Source organism: Vipera berus (assembly GCF_964194415.1).
Source record: "Vipera berus genome assembly, chromosome: W".
Lineage (NCBI taxonomy): Eukaryota > Metazoa > Chordata > Lepidosauria > Squamata > Viperidae > Vipera > Vipera berus.
The window spans coordinates 74,956,331-74,975,378 of NC_138210.1; the positions used below are offsets into that span (position 1 = coordinate 74,956,331).

At 48.8% G+C, this 19,048-nt stretch overlaps 1 protein-coding gene across 1 annotated transcript; it reads left to right on the forward strand.

Moving 5' to 3' along the window:
* The first annotated feature begins 9,806 nt into the window (after positions 1-9,806).
* LOC308676157 (monocarboxylate transporter 13-like) lies at positions 9,807-16,444 on the forward strand. Its single transcript, XM_081341906.1, has 4 exons — positions 9,807-11,675; positions 12,674-12,817; positions 13,478-14,242; positions 15,560-16,444. The coding sequence occupies exons 1-4, from the start codon at positions 11,342-11,344 to the stop codon at positions 15,811-15,813; spliced, it is 1,497 nt and encodes a 498-aa protein (XP_081198032.1). The 5' UTR covers positions 9,807-11,341; the 3' UTR covers positions 15,814-16,444.
* Positions 16,445-19,048: the final 2,604 nt, after the last annotated feature.

Consider the following 19,048-nt stretch of genomic DNA (forward strand, 5'->3'; position numbering starts at 1 on the left):
GCTGTCCTGCCTAAAGTGGGACTAGAACTCACCGTCTCCTGGTGATTGGCCCAAAGTCACCCAGCCGGCTTTCATGCCTAAGGCAGGACCAGAACTCACCGTCTCCTGGTTTTTAGCCTTGTGCTCATCAACTTAAAAAAAGTCTCATCCACAATGATGAAAGGAACCGAGTGGCGCAAAGCAGAACCATTTTGCAAAAATAGAAAGCATGACAATGGGTGGACTTCAGCCTCGCTGGCTGGGGAATTCTGGGATTTGAAGTCCACCCATTCTCAAATAACGAGGTCGAGTTGATCTCATCCGTCCTACTTTTTTACTGCTGTTTTGCTGTCAAAAGCTTTTCAATGCCGGGCGTGGAAAGTGGCAAACAAGGGTGTGAAATTAAAAAAAAACCCGAGAGAAACAATCTCAGCAAAAGGAAAGAGTGCAAACATTTTGGCTTTTTTCAAGCTCTTTCCGGAGTCGAGCAAAATTGCCTCACCGCGCTGTAGGCCAGGTGTGGCTGTTTCCTTTTCTCTCTGAAAGCGACTGTCTGGTTTTACGAAATAAATCGCTTTGTGTGTTCCCTCTGCTGGTCACAAATGTTGTATGCACAATTTGTCGGAACAGCCTAGAGCCCATCAGAGGAATGCAGAAAATCATAATCGAATTCCGTGTTTTGCAACCCGGGCAGTTTCAGGATCCAAAAAAAGATCTTGGAAAAACTTGAAGGACGGGCCCTATGCATCAAGATGAATATTTCAGCTGGAGAAAAGCAAAGTTTGACACCTAGGCAGGAAAAATCAAAGGTACAAGCACAGATTGGGCAAAAGTTGGCTCAAAAACGGCAACGGTGAGAGGGACTTCGGAGTCCTAGTGGACGATCGCTTGACCCTGAGCCAGCCGTGTGCGGCAGCAGCCAAAAAAGCCAACACAATCCTGGGTTGTATAAGCAGAGGCATAGAATCAAGATCACGCAAGGCATTAGTACCGCTTTGTAAAGCCCTAGTAAGGCCACACCTGGAATACTACGGCCAATTTTGGTCACCGTATCACAACAAAGATGTTGAGATCTTGGAAAAAGTTCAGAGAAGAGCAACTAAGAGGATCCAAGGCCTGGAGACTAAAACAATCGAAGGAGGGCTGCAGGACTTGGGTTTGGCCGGTCTAGAGAAAAGAAGAAATAGGGGAGACATGATAGCAGTTATTCCAGTATTTGAGGGGCTGCCCCAAAGAAGAGGGGGGGGTCCTCCTCTTCTCCAAAGCACCTGAAGGCAGGACAAGAAGCAACAGATGGAAACTAACCAAGGAGAGAAGCAACCTAGAACGTTGCTTCTCGGAGGAACGTCGGTGGAACTTCCTAACAGTCAGGACAATTTAACAGTGGAACTACCCGCCTCCAGAAGTTGTGGGTGCTAAAACACAGGAGGGTTTTTAAGAAGAGACCAAACAGCCGTCTGTCTGGAACGGTGTAGGCAGGCTTTCCTGCCTGAGCAGGGGGTTGGACTAGAAGACCTCCAGGGTCCCTTCCAACTCTAGTATGTTTATTGTTGTTGTTGTTGTTATTGTTAAGGAACTGCTTCAGAGGTTCTTGGGTGCGTCTAGCGGCGTGCAGGCGAGCGAGTGTTATCGCGAACCGATCGTGCCTTTGAAAATCCCACCAGACATGAAGATGCTAAAGGAGTAACTGCTAGTAAAGTTCGTGGAGCGTTGTTTCGGCCATCCATTCAGATGTCAACTGCGAAACGTTGTGAAAACTCAGATGATCCATCCATAAAAAGTGTCGGGGCTGACTTACTTCCGGTGTGGTGTTCTTTGCGATAATGCTCGGCTGCACGCCGCTAGGCGCACCCAAGAACTTTTGCAGATCTGTATGTGCGAGTGTCTCTCCTTGATAACCAAATGGGGGTTTATTTCCAAACTGCCCCCGTAGATTTCTTCTTCTTTCTTATTTTTATTTTATTCAAATACAAATAATACAGACACGATGCCATGGTTCCGAGAAATGAGACAATTCAAACAAATTGCAGGCCTATTATTTATCTAAAAAGTCTTAGTAATGAAACGAAACATTGGCACTCATGGAGGGATGCCAGAATCTGAAATATATAATATATACACATATAAATCTAAATAAAAACAGTATTAAAAAAAAGTACAAATACTACAGTGCGCCCAACCCCAGAGACCATTTTTATTACCTCTATTTCTTCTCATATAACAACTAACAATATACAATATATTTCAACTGTGCCCTTATCCCCTCCAAAAACAGCATATATTCTTGAGCAGGTAAATTATTCCCTTTGCCTTCCGCCAAGGCTGTTTTTATAAAACCATCCCGTATTTCATTATAATTATTTACTTCAATCATCCCTTTTTTAAAAATTTAATTTCTGTTGTTAATTTATCGTGTACTGCCATATTCCATATTTCATTATACCACTCATTTCTTGGAATAAGCCAATTCCGTCTCCAATATTTAACCACCACTAATCTAGCTGCCATTGACAAATTTACGACCAATTCCTTTTTTTTTTTGTGCTTCATTTATATCTTGTTTTTCCACCAGTAAGTCCCTCCCATACCATTTTCCGAGGACCCTATAGTTTCACAATCTTTCCGGGACCCCTCGTTGCCCAATTTTTATATTTTTTCGGGGGTTGGGGGGAGAATTTCCAGATTTTATTTAGTTTTATTCCTTTATAAGATACAACGTATCTTATGTAGGGGAGGACAGTAGAAAAAAGGAAAGCAAAAAGAGAGAGAGAGAGAGAGAGAGAGAGAGAGAGAGAGAGAGAGAGAGAGAGAAGAAACGCGGGGGCTTTTAAGCCGCCCTGAGTCTTCGGAGAAGGGCGGGATATAAATGGAATTAAAATAAAAATAAAAAATAAAATAAGAATAAAAGGCACCGACTTCCGATTCTCTCTCGTTGCAATAAAATCAGGCCTTCAAATCAAATCTCAACTTTTTTTTTACATTTGCGTAGTAGGAGCCACTAACTCTTTCTGTACCGGTCTAATCAGTCGAATGGGTAAAAACCCAGAATCGTGATCTCATTTATTTATTTATTTTTCCACCTCAAAGCACAAAGTCCAGACGTTGAAACCAAAGCGCTTGGGTTCTTTGTCTTTTACAAGCGCAGTCCACCTCTGCTCATCCCATCAGTTTTCGTAACCGTTTCTCCATTTGTGGGAATTTTCCTACCTTTCCGGTCCTCCCCACCCCTTACCCGGTTTCTCCCCCGCCCCCCGCCCTCCTTTTTTGACACTGCCTTTGCCCTTTAAGCTGGTTTTCCGATGAACAAGGCATGCTGAACTTTGCTGAACCCACAGTTTCTGCTTCCTTGGAACTAACAGATTATTTTCAGGTTACGTGTGAGCCCTTGCGGTTAATGCAGCCAGCTAGCCTGACTAGCCTGGGGCTGCAAATCTTTCCTACATTTCTCAGTATTTGAGGGGCTGCCACAAGGAAGAGGGGGAGGGGGGGGTCATGTTATTCTCCAAAGCACCAGAGGGAAGGACGAGAAACAATGGTTTGGAAACTAACCAGAGAGAGAAGCAGCCTGGAATTAAGGAGAAACTTCCTGACAGGCAAGAGGACAACGAACCAGTGGAACTGCTTGCCACCAGAAATCGTGGGCGCTCCATCCCTGGAGGTTTTGAAGAAGAGGCCGGACAGTCACTTGACTGAGATGGTATAGGTTTCTCCTGCTCGAGCGGGGGGGGGGGGCTGGACTAGAAGACCTCCAGGGTCCCTTTCCAGCTCTACTCCATTTGTCGTGGTTCCGACAGATGAAAACTCTTCGAAAGAACTTCGAGGCTTCGTTTTCCTTAAAGGATCTCTTAATCGAGTAGCGTGACATTGGTGCCTACATGATTAAAGCCAAAACTTGAATTCCTCCCCCCCTCCCCGGGCACCTAGTATCAAACCACAATTCCTTCCTCCAATCAACGGTCATAAATGCTCATGCGCTCGTGACCTCTCGTCTAGACTACTGTAATGCTCTCTACATGGGGCTGCCCTTGAGGTCCACCCGGAGACTCCAGCTGGTGCAGAATGCAGCCGCGCGAGTTGTCTTGGGAGTTTCCCGATACTCCCATGTTACACCTTTGCTCCGCGAGTTGCATTGGCTGCCGGTTGCTCTCCGGGTGAGGTTCAAGGTGTTAGTGATGACTTAGAAAGCCCTTCATGGCATGGGGCCGGGTTACCTACGGCAACACCTGCGGCCGGCGTCAACTTCCCTCCGTTCAGTGCGCTCCCACAGAGAGGGCCTCCTCAGGGTGCCGCCGATCAAAGAATGCCGATTGGTGACCCCCAGGGGGAGAGCGTTCTCTGTGGGCGCGCCAGACCTGTGGAACCGCTTACCGGTTGAGCTCCGGATGGCCCCCGACCTTCGCTCCTTCCGGCGCGATCTAAAAACCTTCTTTTTCGAACAAGCTGGCCTGGTCTGATGGGATGGGGTTGGGTTTTATAAATAGTTTTAATTTTAATATGTATTAATTTTATGGGCATAATTGTTTAATTGGCTTTTTAATTTTTGTATTCTATTTTTATTGTGTATTGCCCTGTTCACCGCCCTGAGTCCTTCGGGAGAAGGGCGGTATACAAATTAAATTATTAAATTAAATTAAATTAAATAAATCACATTCCCCAATTAGCTTGAAGCGAGATGAGGTTTTCCTCTGTAGCTCTCCAGCCTGCCAATTCTTTTATCAGATCTGGGCTCAGTAACCTTGATTCTCACGCTACGTTTAGTGTTGTCTGGATTAGTGTGAGGCAAGACCAGGAGACAGCAGGCACGGTTCTCAGATGTTTATTAAGGGGAAGCACCGGCTTAAAAACACCGCCGGGACTCCCTGCTATTTATACACAAACTTGTACAAGCGATAACCAATAACAGTGCGGCGTTCTCCCGCCGCGTGACAGCGGCCAATCAGGCGCGGCTAGCTGTTGACAGCCGCGAGCTGTCAACGAGCTGCGCCTTCGACCAGCTGGTAACATTTGACAGCTTAGTCGCTACTGCGCATGCGCAGCCCCCGGCAACCTGACAGCTGTCATTGAGCTGCGCCTGCGTGGCCGCTTTGACAGCTGTCATCGTCAGCCGGTCGCCGCGCCTGCGTGGTGGTGAGCGGCAGCCCGTTTGACAGCTGTCAGTGGGCTGCCGCGTTTTCTCCTCACGAACTTGTGAGAGATGGGAACTTGTTTAAGCACACAACAGTAACTGTTTAATACACAACATTGTCGTGTCTAGCTGGACTCTCATTCACATTTCCTGCCCCCACACACCATCCCAGCATCATCTAACTCTAAAAGGGGGGAAAAGATGGCAACGTTTCCATCGGTTGTCAGTGCGAAAACATCTGAGGTTAGCAGCGTTGTCACTGCTCTTACAGTCCATTTCTTAGGACTGTTCCCTTCAAATGTACGATTATTGCTGCAAAAAACAGCATCTAGCTATTATTGCTTTTCTTACACGGCAAATTCAGGTCATTTCCCACCTGCCAGGTGCCAAAGAAGCCCTGGATCTGGTTGTTTGCCCCTGACCCCTGCCCGCCCGCAGGCTGTTCCCCTCTCCACCACCCCTCCCCAGAGAGGTGAAACAGGGGGCCGTCGTGCGGAAGGAGGAACGGGACCCTGCATTTCTTCATTGACGGCGTGGCACAGGGCCCAGCCGCCTGGAACGTCCCGTCGAATATCTACGATCTCTACGGTACAAGCTGCCCAAGCCACGATCGTGGACGACACAGGAGACACGTGGGACCAGAGCGGGCTAGGGAAAGGGGTTGAGACGGGAACGAGGAAGGTGGCTAAATTTCGAAACCCAGGAGGTCAGGAGAAGTCGGAAGCTGGTTTACGAGCCAGGAAGGAGAAACTTCCTGACAGTGAGAACAATGAATCTGTGGAACAGCTGGCCACCAGAAGTGGTGGGTGCCTCATCTCTGGAGGCTTTGAAGAAGGGCCTGGACAGCCATTTGTCTGGTGTAGGGCAGGGGTCTTCAAACATGGCCCTTTGATGACTTGCGGACTTCAGCTCCCAGAATTCCTTAGGCAGGCACTGCCTGGCTGAGGAATTCTGGGAGTTGAAGCCCACAAGTCATCAAAGGGTCATCGTTCCCTCACGCTGGCTGAGGAATTCTGGGAGTTGAAGCCCACAAGTCATCAAAGGGTCATCGTTCCCTCACGCTGGCTGAGGAATTCTGGGAGTTGAAGCCCACAAGTCATCAAAGGGTCATCGTTCCCTCACGCTGGCTGAGGAATTCTGGGAGTTGAAGCCCACAAGTCATCAAAGGGTCATCGTTCCCTCACGCTGGCTGAGGAATTCTGGGAGTTGAAGCCCACAAGTCATCAAAGGGTCAACGTTCCCTCACGCTGGCTGAGGAATTCTGGGAGTTGAAGCCCACAAGTCATCAAAGGGTCATCGTTCCCTCACGCTGGCTGAGGAATTCTGGGAGTTGAAGCCCACAAGTCATCAAAGGGTCATCGTTCCCTCACGCTGGCTGAGGAATTCTGGGAGTTGAAGCCCACAAGTCATCAAAGGGTCATCGTTCCCTCACGCTGGCTGAGGAATTCTGGGAGTTGAAGCCCACAAGTCATCAAAGGGTCAACGTTCCCTCACGCTGGCTGAGGAATTCTGGGAGTTGAAGCCCACAAGTCATCAAAGGGTCATCGTTCCCTCACGCTGGCTGAGGAATTCTGGGAGTTGAAGCCCACAAGTCATCAAAGGGTCATCGTTCCCTCACGCTGGCTGAGGAATTCTGGGAGTTGAAGCCCACAAGTCATCAAAGGGTCATCGTTCCCTCACGCTGGCTGAGGGATTCTGGGAGTTGAAGCCCACAAGTCATCAAAGGGTCATCGTTCCCTCACGCTGGCTGAGGAATTCTGGGAGTTGAAGCCCACAAGTCATCAAAGGGTCATAGTTCCCTCACGTTGGCTGAGAAATTCTGGGAGTTGAAGCCCACAAGTCATCAAAGGGTCATCGTTCCCTCACGCTGGCTGAGGAATTCTGGGAGTTGAAGCCCACAAGTCATCAAAGGGTCAACGTTCCCTCACGCTGGCTGAGGAATTCTGGGAGTTGAAGCCCACAAGTCATCAAAGGGTCATCGTTCCCTCACGCTGGCTGAGGAATTCTGGGAGTTGAAGCCCACAAGTCATCAAAGGGTCATCGTTCCCTCACGCTGGCTGAGGAATTATGGGAGTTAAAGTCCACAAGTCATCAAAGGGCCAAGTCTGAAGACCCTTGGAGTAGGGTCTTCTGCTTGAACAGGCGGTTGGACTAGAAGACCTCCGAGGTCCCTTCCAGCTTTATTCTGATTGATGTGGGCACTTCAGCTCCCAGCATTCCTCAGCTATCATGCTTTTTCCTCCCCTCCCCACTTGATGGTGACAAAAAAAGCACCCAAGCTGGTGATTTATTTACTTTTTAAGTCTGTCTCCTGCCAGACACTCCAGATTTGGGTGGAATTTCCAGTTTAAAAATTTGTGTAAACAAGTAAATGCATTCTGGAGCAAAGGGCAACATAAATCCCACATTCCATCCCCCCCCTGCCCCCCCACCAATTCTTAGGTTGAAAAAAACTCTGCGATGAATAAATACATATATACATATATACAGCCTTGCAACTTTAAGATAATAATAATAATAATAATAATAATAATAATAATAATAATAATAATAATAATAATAATAATAATATAAAGTTGGAAGGGTCCTTGAAGGTCATCTAGTCCAACCCCCTGCTCAGGCAGGAAACCCTATACCATTTCAGACAAATGCGCGGACTTCAACTCCCAGAATTCCCCTATCCCTCCAGATAGGACAAGCAGTCTTCAAACGTGGCCCTTTGATGACTTGTGGACTTCAACTCCCACGGCTGGCTGAGGAATTCTGGGAGTTGAAATCCACAAGTCATAAAAGGGCCAAGTTTGAAGACCCCTGGGATAGGGTCTCTTGTCCTCAGTGACCCATTCTCAGTGCCACATGTCAGATTGTGATGTAAGGGCCAATCCAGCCCACAATCTTAATTTATTATTTGGGATTTTTTTTTTTTTGCACTGGGATGAGCAGGATCAGCCATTCACACATGCAAAGCGGCTGTTTCTCACCACCCTGCAATACAGTTTGGCTTGTTTTGGCTTAGGATCTTCTTAATTGCCTCTGCAGCGGTGTTATTGTTCTGGTTTGTGTCTTACTGGGTCACGCACGTGTCCCAAGTATGGTTTGTTTGACGGTGGGAAGCTGGACAGACGCCCAAAAGCAGGCCGGGAGGGAAGGTTAAAGTCCAAGCGGGTTTTCACCTCCCACCCAGAGGGCAAAAAGCGAGTGCCTTTCTTGCAAAAGAGAGCTTTTGGAATGGTGAATTGTGAATTTCACTTGCCTGAGTTGAAGCTTTAACTTTGTCCTTAAGGCTGTTTTTAATCTGTGTTTTTATGCCTGTGTTTATATTTTTATTGTGTTGTGGTAAACTGTCCAGGGTTACTTCTTCGGAGAAGGGCGGGATATAAATGGAATTAAAATACTTAGATGATAGATAGATTAGATAGACAGATACATAGATAGACAGACAGACAGAAAGATAGATAGATGATAGGTAGATAAATAGATAGATGATTGATAGATAAGAGATAGATGATAGATACATAGATTAGATAAATATAGATAAATAAGAGATAAGATATAGATAGATAGATGATAGATAGATACATAAGATAGATGATAGATAGATTAGATGAATATAGATATAGATAGACAGACACAGACAGACAGACAGACAGACATGATAGATAGACAGACAGACAGACATGATAGATAGATAGATAGATATAGATAGATAGATAGATAGATAGATAGAGACACATAGGTATAGATGGATAGATAGATGATAGATACATAGATTAGATAAATATAGATATAGATAAGAGATAAGATATAGATAGATAGATGATAGATACATAAGATAGATGATAGATTAGATGAATACATAGATAGATAGATAGATAGATAGATAGATAGATAGATAGATAGATAGATAGATAGATAGATAGATAGATAGATAGATAGATAGATAGGAAGGAGGGAGGGAGGGAAGTAAGTAAAGGGGTGTTATTGGGTTTATGATTGACCCTAGCAACTATTATACATATATAGTAACCATTTTATATTGATACTTGTAGCGTTATTATGTAATCATTATTTTGTAGCCAATTGGCTGAGCAGATTATATAAATAGGGAAGAAGGGAAGGAGGCAGGGAGGGAGGGGAAGGAAAGAGGGAGGACAGGAAGAAAGGAAGGAGGGGGAAGAAAGGAGGGTGGGGGAAAGAAGGAAGGAAGGGAAGGAGGGAGGGGAAGGGGGAGGGAGGGAGGGAGGAAGCCACCTTTTGCATTTCCCCTACTTCCCCGTCCCCCGCGGACCCCCGTCCCCGGTCCTGGCACGTCCTCAGTGCGCCTGCGCCGGCTCCACCGCCCCCCGCCCCCCCCCGCGAAGAAGGAAGGGATGCTTGGAACGCGATGAACGAGACGGAGGGGGCGTGGCTTCTCGCCGCAGGCCCCGCCTCCTCGGACTCCTGCAACGTTGGGGCCGCTTCCCCGCCCGCCGTTGCCGCCGAGGGGGCGCCGGGTTGGAGCCCCCTCCCCACACACCCGGGTAAGGAAAGGGCTGGGGTGGGGGGGTTATGCTGCACCTGCTGGGCTTGGGCGGGGGAGGGGGATGTGGTCCATTTTGGGGGGGGGGGAACATCGGCTTTGCCTTTGAGGATGCTCAGGGAGGGAGGGGGGGGTCTTAGGAAAAAAAAACCCCAGTCCCAGAAGATCTTCCTTACGTTCCGCTCTGCACCCGTGTCCAGCTTGAAAGGAGCCCTGTGAACCCCCGCTTGTCCCCCCCCCGCTTATCCTTCCCCCCCTCCATTAACCTCCTTGTAAAATACAGGTCGTGGCTTCCCGGATCCTGTGGCGGCGGGGGGGGGGGTTGCAGGTGCAAGGGGGGCGAGAGAGAAGCTGGTCCATGCAGCCTTGGGAAGAGAACTTTGCACATCCTCAGAGGCCCTCTTGCCTGTTGATAGGCGGGCCATAGAATGCCCCAGCCTCCCCCCCCCTTACTCCATTTTTATTCTCTCCCTGGGGGGGACCCCAAAAATCAAGGTGAGTGCCAAGCGCCCCCCTCCCAAATCGTAAAATCTTACAGAAGAGGGTCCCTGAAAGCGGGATTAGGATATCTTTTGCCAGCCTTGGCTGGCATTGGCACCTTCTCCATTTGCTCCCTGCGGGAAATCGTTGCCTGGATTCAAATCACACCAGGAACCCCCTTACGAACCAGGACTGGCAGCAGGGCAGGGTCAGAAAAGTCAAAATGGCTGCCACAAGAATGGGATCAACGCTTTGCCTACCTTTAGATGTACCTGGACAAAACATTGTGGCCGCCATTTTGACTTTTCTGAATGAAGGTAAAAGTGCCAGGTGTGAACCACAGAACGCCACCAAAAAGGGGAAGGAAGGAAGGAAGGTGAGAGAGAGAGAGAGAGAGAAGAAAGAAAGAAAGAAAGAAAGAAAGAAAGAAAGAAAGAAAGAAAGAAAGGAAGGAAGGAAGGAAGGAAGGAAGGAAGGAAGGAAGGAAGGAAGGAAGGAAGGAAGGAAGAGCAAGGGAGGAAGGAAGAGGGAGGAAGGAAGAAAAAGAGAAGGAAAGAGGGACAGAAAGAAAGAATGAGAGAAACAGAGGGAGCAAAAGAGGGAAGGGAGAGAAAAAGAAAGAAGGAAGGAGGGTGGGAGAGGGAGAGGAAAGGGAGGAAGGAAGAAAAAAGGAGTGATGGAGGAAGGAAAGAAGGGGAGAGAGAGAGGAAGAAAGAGAAAAGAAAAGAAAGAGAAAGAAAGAAAGAAAAGAAAGAAAGAAAGAAAGAAAGAAAGAAAGAAAGAAAGAAAGAAAGAAAGAAAGAAAGAAAGAAAGAAAGAAAGAAAGGAAGGAAGGTGGGAGAGGAAGGAAGGAGGAAGGAAGGAAGAGGGAGGAAGGAAGAAAAAAGGAGTGATGGAGGAAGGAAAGAAGGAGAGAGAGAGAGAGGAAGGAAGAAAGAGAAAAGAAAAGAAAGAAAGAAAGAAAGAAAGAAAGAAAAAAAGAAAGAAAGAAAGAAAGTGGGAGAGGAAGGAAGGAGGAAGGAATGAAGAGGGAGGAAGAAAGAAAAAAGGAGTGATGGAGGAAGGAAAGAAGGAGAGAGAGAGGAAGAAAGAAAGAGAAAAGGAAAGAAAAGAAAGAGAAAAGAAAGAAAAGAAAGAAAGAAAGAAAGAAAGAAAGAAAGAAAGAAAGAAAGAAAGAAAGAAAGAAAGAAAGAAGGTGGGAGAGGAAGGAAGAGGGAGGAAGGAAGAAAAAAGGAGTGATGGAGAAAGAAAGGAAGGAAGGAAAGAAAGTAAGGAATCCAGAGGGAGATGAACCCGTTTTTCGATGCAAATCTGACTTTCCCTCATTTTCCCCCCGTTTCTTCTTGCCCCCCCAAGGATCCATGCTGGTCCGGAGGGCCGTTGTCCCGGCCCCCCCAGATGGGGGCTGGGGCTGGGTGGTGGTCCTGGCTGCCTTCCTCCAGTCTGCCTTGGTCTTCGGTGTTTTGCGATCCTTTGGCGTTTTCTTCGTGAAGTTTGTGGATCATTTCCAGGAATTGTCCGGACGGATCTCCTGGATCACCTCCATTGGGATCGCAGTGCAGCAGTTCGCTAGTGAGTGGGGGGGAGGGGGGCAGAAAGGGGGCTTACTAGGGTGGGGGGAATGGCAGGACACAAATGGCATTTATTCAACGGGAGGGGTCTCCAGACTTGGCAGCTTTAAGACTTGTGGACTTCAGCTCCCAGAATTCTGTGTGTTTCTCAGTCCCAGGCTGGGGAATTCTGGGAGTTGAAGCCCACAAGTCTTAAACTTGCCAGGTTTGGAGACTCTTGGCCTCCACTCCAGCACTTCTCAGTGAATTTAAGGTGGATGGACTTCAACTCCCAGAATTCTGTGTGTTTCTCAGTCCCAGGCTGGGGAATTCTGGGAGTTGAAGCCCACAAGTCTTAAACTTGCCAGGTTTGGAGACTCTTGGCCTCCACTCCAGCACTTCTCAGTGAATTTAAGTTGGATGGACTTCAACTCCCAGAATTCTGTGCGTTTCTTAGTCTTACGCTAGGGAATTCTGGGAGTTGAAGTCCACACAAGCAGCTAAGCTTGAGAAACTACAGGGGCGTTCAATGGCCTGAAAATCTCGACTTACGACCTCAGTCGGGGACCAGAACTTCCATCGCTAAGCAAGGCAATTGTTCAGTGACTCGATTTTACGACCGTTTTTACCACGGTGGCTAACTGAATCACCGCCGTTGTTAAGTGAAACACGCAGATGTTAAGCGGGTCTGGTGTTCCCCCATTGACCTTGCTGGTTGGACGGTCGCAAAAGGGGATCACGGGACACACGCACACACCCCGGGACACTGCGACCATCGTAAATAGGAGCCAGTTGGCAAGTGTCGCAGTTTTGATCGTGTGACTACGAGGATGCTGCAATGGTCACAAGTGTGAAAAACGGCCAAACAGGAAGTCATTTTCCCCTATGCCGTTGTAACTCACAATGGTCACTAAACAAACGGTTAGTAAGTCGAGGATGACCTGTAGTTGCGCTCATCAAGGAATAGTGAGTTGTGTAACAGTTAATGTAGTAACCAGGTTTATTTATCGTTCTTTTCAGGTCCGGTGGGAACTGCCCTGAGTTCCCACTATGGGGCTCGGCCTGTGATCATGGTGGGGGGGTTTCTCTCCGGCCTGGGTCTCCTGTTGGCATCGTTTGCTACCCAGCTGGTGCACTTATATCTCAGCATTGGGCTCCTTTCAGGTACGTAATGAGCTACGCAGCGCGCTCTCCTCGTTGTCCCGGTTTTGCCCTGAAATTCTCCTGCCCTTCAAAATCGCAAATTCTTTGGCAGAGACACCGTCTCTAAGTGAGACCCTTTTCGCTGCAGATGCCTGTTTCTTAACTTTGGCAGCTTCAGGATGGGTAGACTTCAACTCCCAGAATTGCCTGGCACAAATGCATATATATATATATGTAAATTATTCAAATTGCTAATAAAGAATTTAGGGAGCAAGGTGTATTCAAAAGACTTGACAAATACTTCACACACACACACACACACACACACACACACATATATATATATATATATACTGCTCAAAAAAATAAAGGGATCACTTAAACAACACAATGTACTGTATTTAATAGTAGGATGACTTATCTTGTGTTCCCTTTATTTTTTTGAGCAGTATATATATATATACACCGATTGTGGTCTGTTTACTCTCTTAAAATCCCTTCCTCTGCAATCTCTCTGGTCTAGGAGGTAAGAGAAAAAAAACCCTCAGGCACGGCTGGCTGGGGAATTCTGGGAGTCGAAGTCCACCCATCTTAAAGCATGGCATCTGGGGAATTCTGCTCTGCTGTAGAAGACCTCTTGACTTTCAGCAAAAGCTCAATCCGGCTCTGATTTTGTTGCAGGTTTCGGCTGGGCCTTGGTCTTCACGCCTTCCGTGGCCTCCGTGGCTCGCTACTTCAAGAGGCGCCGCACCCTGGCTACCAGTTTGGCCCTCACCGGCGTCTGCATCTCCTCCTTCGCCTTCTCGCCTCTCTTCCAATTCCTGGTGGACGCCTACGCCTGGAGGGGTGGCCTCATGATCGTGGCTGGCATGTCCTTCAACCTGGTGGTCTGCGGCGCCCTGATCCGGCCCCTGACTCTGAAGGAGGACCTGTCTGGCGAAAAGCTGACGGGACCGTGCCGTAAGACCATCTCCAATCTCTTCGGCCTGCACCTCCTTTCCCACTGCTCGTTCATGCGGTATGTGGTGGCCATCACATTGGTCAACACAGGCTATTTTATCCCGTACGTCCACCTGGTGGCCCGGGCACAAGAGCTGGACTTTGACACGTACCAGGCGGCTTTTCTCATGTCTCTTGCGGCCGTGGCGGACCTTTGCGGTCGCCTCTTCTCCGGCTGGCTGGGCAGCTGCAGGTCACCACGGCTGATGCACCTGCTGGTGGCCTGCACCTCCCTGACCGGCGTCTCCTTGCTGCTGATCGCCTGGGGCCGCACCTACCCGCTCTTGGTGGCCATCAGCCTTGGCTACGGGTTCTTCTCCGGAGCCCTGACGCCCGTGGTCTTCTCCATCGTTCCGGAGATCGTGGGCATCGAGAACATCTTCAGCGCCATGGGGCTGCTTCAGATGATAGAAAGCGTCGGGGGGCTCTTGGGGTCCCCCCTGTCTGGTGAGTAACACAGAGGTCACCCACCTTTCTTGGTTGAGGGACCAGAGGGAAATGGAGGGGGCAGCAGGCGCACGACGCAAATGGGATACTAGCCCTGCCCTGTTCTTGTGCGGCGCGGCCCCCCGTTTTTACCCCCCGTGAGGCGTCACGTTTTTGTGCCCCAAGGCACGGCAGCATCTCGTTTTCACACCCCGAGGTGCGGTGTCCCATTTTTGTGCCCCGCGGTGCGGAAGAAACCCATTTTCACACCATGAGGTGCGGTGTCCCACTTTTGTGCCTCGCAGCACGACGTCATCCTATTTTTGCACCCTGTGGCTGTGGGACTAGCGTGAATGGGTGTGTGTGTGTGTGTGTGTGTGTGTGTGTCCATATTTGCATGCACTGACCAGCCCGTCAAAACGGCCCGGTGGCCAGTAGGCCACAGCCTATTGATAGTGGGCCACGGCTCACAGGTTGTGGACCCCTGGAGTAACGATATTGTAGCTGCTCTTCCAAACTCGTTCGTCTGGTTGCTGCGGCCCTGCGGGTATCCAGGTCAAAGGAGAATGCAGATTTTATCCTGTTCAGATGTCTCTGGGATCGGGATGTTTTGGGACAGCGCTAGAGGAATTCTCCAGTGTTGTATTGGAAGTCATGGGATACGGAGGTGGTAGGTCCTTACCCCCAGTGTCAGATCCCATGTCACATCACGGTTTGTTTCAATCCATCAGAATAGAGTTGGAAGGGACCTCGGAGATCCTCTAGTCCAGCCCCCTGCTCATGCAGGAGACCCATCTCAAGACAAGGGGCTGCCCAGTCTCTTCTTAAAGACCTCCAGTGATGGAGCATCCACGAGTTCTTGTGGCAAGCCGTTCCACTGGTGAATTGTTCTCACCGTCAGGAAATTCCTCCTTAGTTCCAAGTTGGTTTTTCCTTAACTCCAAGTTGCTTCTCGCCTTGATTAGTTTCCATCCGTCGCTTCTTGTCCTTTGGAGAATAGGTGGAAATCCCCCGCCCGCTTCTTTGGAAGACTGTTATGTCACACACAAACACACACCCACACACACTCCTCCTTTTCTCTAGACTGGCCAAACTCAATTCCTGCAACCGTTCTTCGTGCGTTTTAGCCTCCGGGCCTTCAATCCTCTGACTTGCTCTTCTTTGTACTTTTCCCAAAGTCTAAAGGTCTTTTTTTGTTTTTTTTTCATAACATGGTGACCAAAACTGGATGCAGGATCCCAGGTGTGGGGACGTCCAGGTTGGCTGGTCCTCTGATTGACACCGTTCATCCTGAGATGGCTCCTGGCACAGGTTCATTCTTTCGCCGTCTTCTTCCAGGTTGGCTGAGAGACCTCACTGGCAACTACACGGCTTCCTTCCTCGCCGCCGGCTCCTTCCTCTTGGCCGGTAGCCTCGTCCTGTTGACGGTGCCCAGCTTCTCCACCTGCCTGACCCAGCCGGCTTGGCAAGAGGCCCGGCTTGGCAAAGAGGCCGGGGATGGCAGCCACTCGACGTCGGAGGCCCCGACTCCCGAAAAGTACCTCTCTTGTCCTGGCGGGACCTTGGCCGAGCAGACCCCCATGAAGAGCTGAGCGGCAGCCGGAGTCCAAAGGTGGACGTGGATCAAGAGCAGGAGATCTTTGGACTCTGCGGACCCGAGCAGATGTGTGCCGTTGAATGTGTAAATGTGCGTGCAAGAATGCGGAGGGGTGTGTGTGTGTGTGTGTGTGTGTGTGACTCACTGCAGCTGCGTGAGGCCAGCTCTTTAACTACTGATTTATTTGCCAGTGCCTTAAACCGGGGATCTGATCTCCAAACGTGGCCCCTTTCAGGCTTGTGGACTTCAACTCCCAGAATTCCCTATCCCGAGACCGAGAAACACATGGAATTCTGGGAGTTGAAGCCCGCAAGTCTTGAAAGGGGCCAGGTTTGGAGAGCCCTGCCTTAAACCTCTTTGCCAGCCAAAGAGCGGGTTTTTAGGAAAGTCGAACCCGGAACGCTGAAGCGGTGCCCTCTGTTTATCCAGGCAACCTTGTGGGTGCAGGTTCACAGTGCCAATCCTGATGGACTCCCTAGCCCCTCCTCCACAGCCTTGGGATGAGATGCCCCTTACCTTGTTACCAGCTTTCTCTTTAAGATCAGAGGATCCTGATTCAATTGGATCTCCCCTTGATTGTGTTGGGGGGGGACAGCACGGGGGAGGGGACTATGAGGGTTGGGGTCCAACCAGAGTAAGACACCCCCCACCCCCAAACTGCCTTGGCCAACAGTGGACATATTCCTGCGATTGGAGAGGTTAAACTTCAGCCGGGATGGCCAAATCACTCAGCCATAAACCTGCCTCAGCCCCCTTGGTTGCTGTCCCTCTCAGTAATGGGGGACAGACTCGGTTTGGGTACAACCTACCCCACGGGGGTTTCCCCTTAATTCCCTCTTCCCAAATAGCTTCCCTGCCCAAACTCCCTGGCAGAAATTCCCCTGTAGAAATTCGCTAGCAGAAATTCCCCTGCGCAAATTCCCTTGCAGAAATTCCCTTGCGCAAATTCAAATTGCCTTGCAGAAATTTGCTTGCAGAAATTCCCCTGTGCAAATTCGCTTGCAGAAATTCCCTTGCAGAAATTCCCTTGCCCAAATTCAAATTGCCTTGCAGAAATTTGCTTGCAGAAATTCCCCTGTGCAAATTCGCTTGCAGAAATTCTTTTGCACAAATTCAAATTCCCGTGCAGAAATTTCCTTGCAGAAATTCCCTTGCGCAAATTCAAATTGCCTTGCAGAAATTTGCTTGCAGAAATTCCCCTGTGCAAATTCGCTTGCAGAAATTCTTTTGCACAAATTCAAATTCCCATGCAGAAATTCGCTTGCAGAAATTCCCTTGCCCAAATTCAAATTGCCTTGCAGAAGTTCCTTTGCCCAAATTCAAATCCCCTTGCAGAAATTTGCTTGCGGAAATTCCCCTGCGCAAATTCCCTCGCAGAAATCCTTTTGCACCAATTCAAATTCCCGTGCAGAAAATTCGCTTGCAGAAATTCCTTTGCCCAAATTCAAATTCCCGTGCAGAAAAATCCCCTGCACAAATTCTTTTGCACAAATTCGCTTGCCGAAATTCCCTTTGCAGAAATTCCCCTGTTCTTCCTTAAATATTCTCCTTGAGAGCAGAGAGCCTCAATTGAGGCTGTCGGCAGGGAATCAAAACAGTCAAGATGGCCTCCACGTGGGCGGCCATTTTGACTTGTTTGACCTCCCTGCAGCTACCTCTTACACTCTTTCCCCCAGCTGCCCTGTCGGCTGCTTCCCCCTTCCTGTCAGATTGACGGGGGCTCTGCGGTGGGCGGCTTCTCGAAGGGGAAGGGGGGGCGTTCATTTGGGGGAACGGCCTCTGCTCAGGTATTCGGAGACCCGCCCTGCCTATGCAAACCTCTTGGGGGTGGCGTGCGGCTCCCCCTCGAGTTGTGGACTTGTGCAAAATGCACCCCTTCTCTTGTGCATCTTGCAGGGGACCCTCGGATGCCCCCCACCCATCTCCCCACCATCCATGGGGGATCGTGGCACCGAATTCTGCGCCAAGGCTTAGCAAAGGAAAAGAAAGATGGAGCTGCAAGCGTCAGCTGTTGCAATCTGGGTGCATTTGATTGCCTGGCCCATAATCCCCAGCCGGTACATCTAGGCTGCACCGGCTGGGGGCGATGTGGAATATAGTCCGATGTGGGATGGGTGAAGCCATAGAGAAAACGAACAGTTTAGTCCGGTTTTTCTCAACCTCGGCAAGTTTTAAGATGGGTGGACTTCAACTCCCAGAATTCCCCAGCCGGCCTGGCTGGGGAATTCTGGGAGTTGAAGTCCACCCATCTTAAAACTTGCCGAGGTTGAGAAACACACCTTTCTTTACCTGCCTTGTGTCGGTGTGAATTTAGCGGAAACATCCCCTTTGAAGACAACGTCTGCAAGTTTTTTTGTTTTTTTAAAAAAATTAATTTAACGTTTTATAAAAAATCTCAGAATAAAATGACTAGCGGAATCGGTGTGAAATCGGTTTGCGCGGGTGGTTATTTTGAGAGCCGGTTGTGGTTCAAACACTGGAGGTTTTTAAGAAGAGACTGGAGGGCCCTTTGTCTGAAATGGTATAGGGTTTCCTGCCTGAGCAGGGGGTTGGACTAGATGACCTCCAAGGTCCCTTCCAACATTATTATTATTAATATTATAAATTAGAATGCAAAATTTGAGAAGCAAGAGAGATATTTTATTTATCAAGGAATCGCTCCGTCCGGAGACCGACCAATGAAAGCCACATCTTCGATCCTGGGAAAACCCAAGTTCTGGATTCAAATCTTCGGATCGGCTAAATTACACGCCTAGTAAGATTTTTGGGGATGCTGGGCCGCCCAAATGCACCCCCCAAAACCAGAGGGGAAACGCTTGTGGCCTTTAGCAGCCAAGGGGGGTTGACTGTTCCTAGTGACTGTTTTAACTCTGGTCACTAAACAAACCGTTGTTAAGTGAAGCTCAACCTCTGTTTTATTTGAAGTAGTCCACATTCAACAGCGTGTGGTGAAAATCTGCATTTTCACTGCCAGGAGAGTCCTGACACCAAATTCTTCAGAAAACTCCTGACTCTGCCAGTTGCAAAGTCCTGTGCGTTTCTCAGCTCCCGTTTTTGTGACCTTTGGCTGGATAAGGAATTCTCTAAACTCAGCACATTTTCCTGACCTTTGAAATGGGCTAATCAACGTAGCGCTCTTGCTAGGGGGTACAAGCAGTCCTCTGTTTACGACTGATCATTTAGTGACTGTATTCTATTCTGTCCCCTTATTTCTATTCTATTCTATTCTG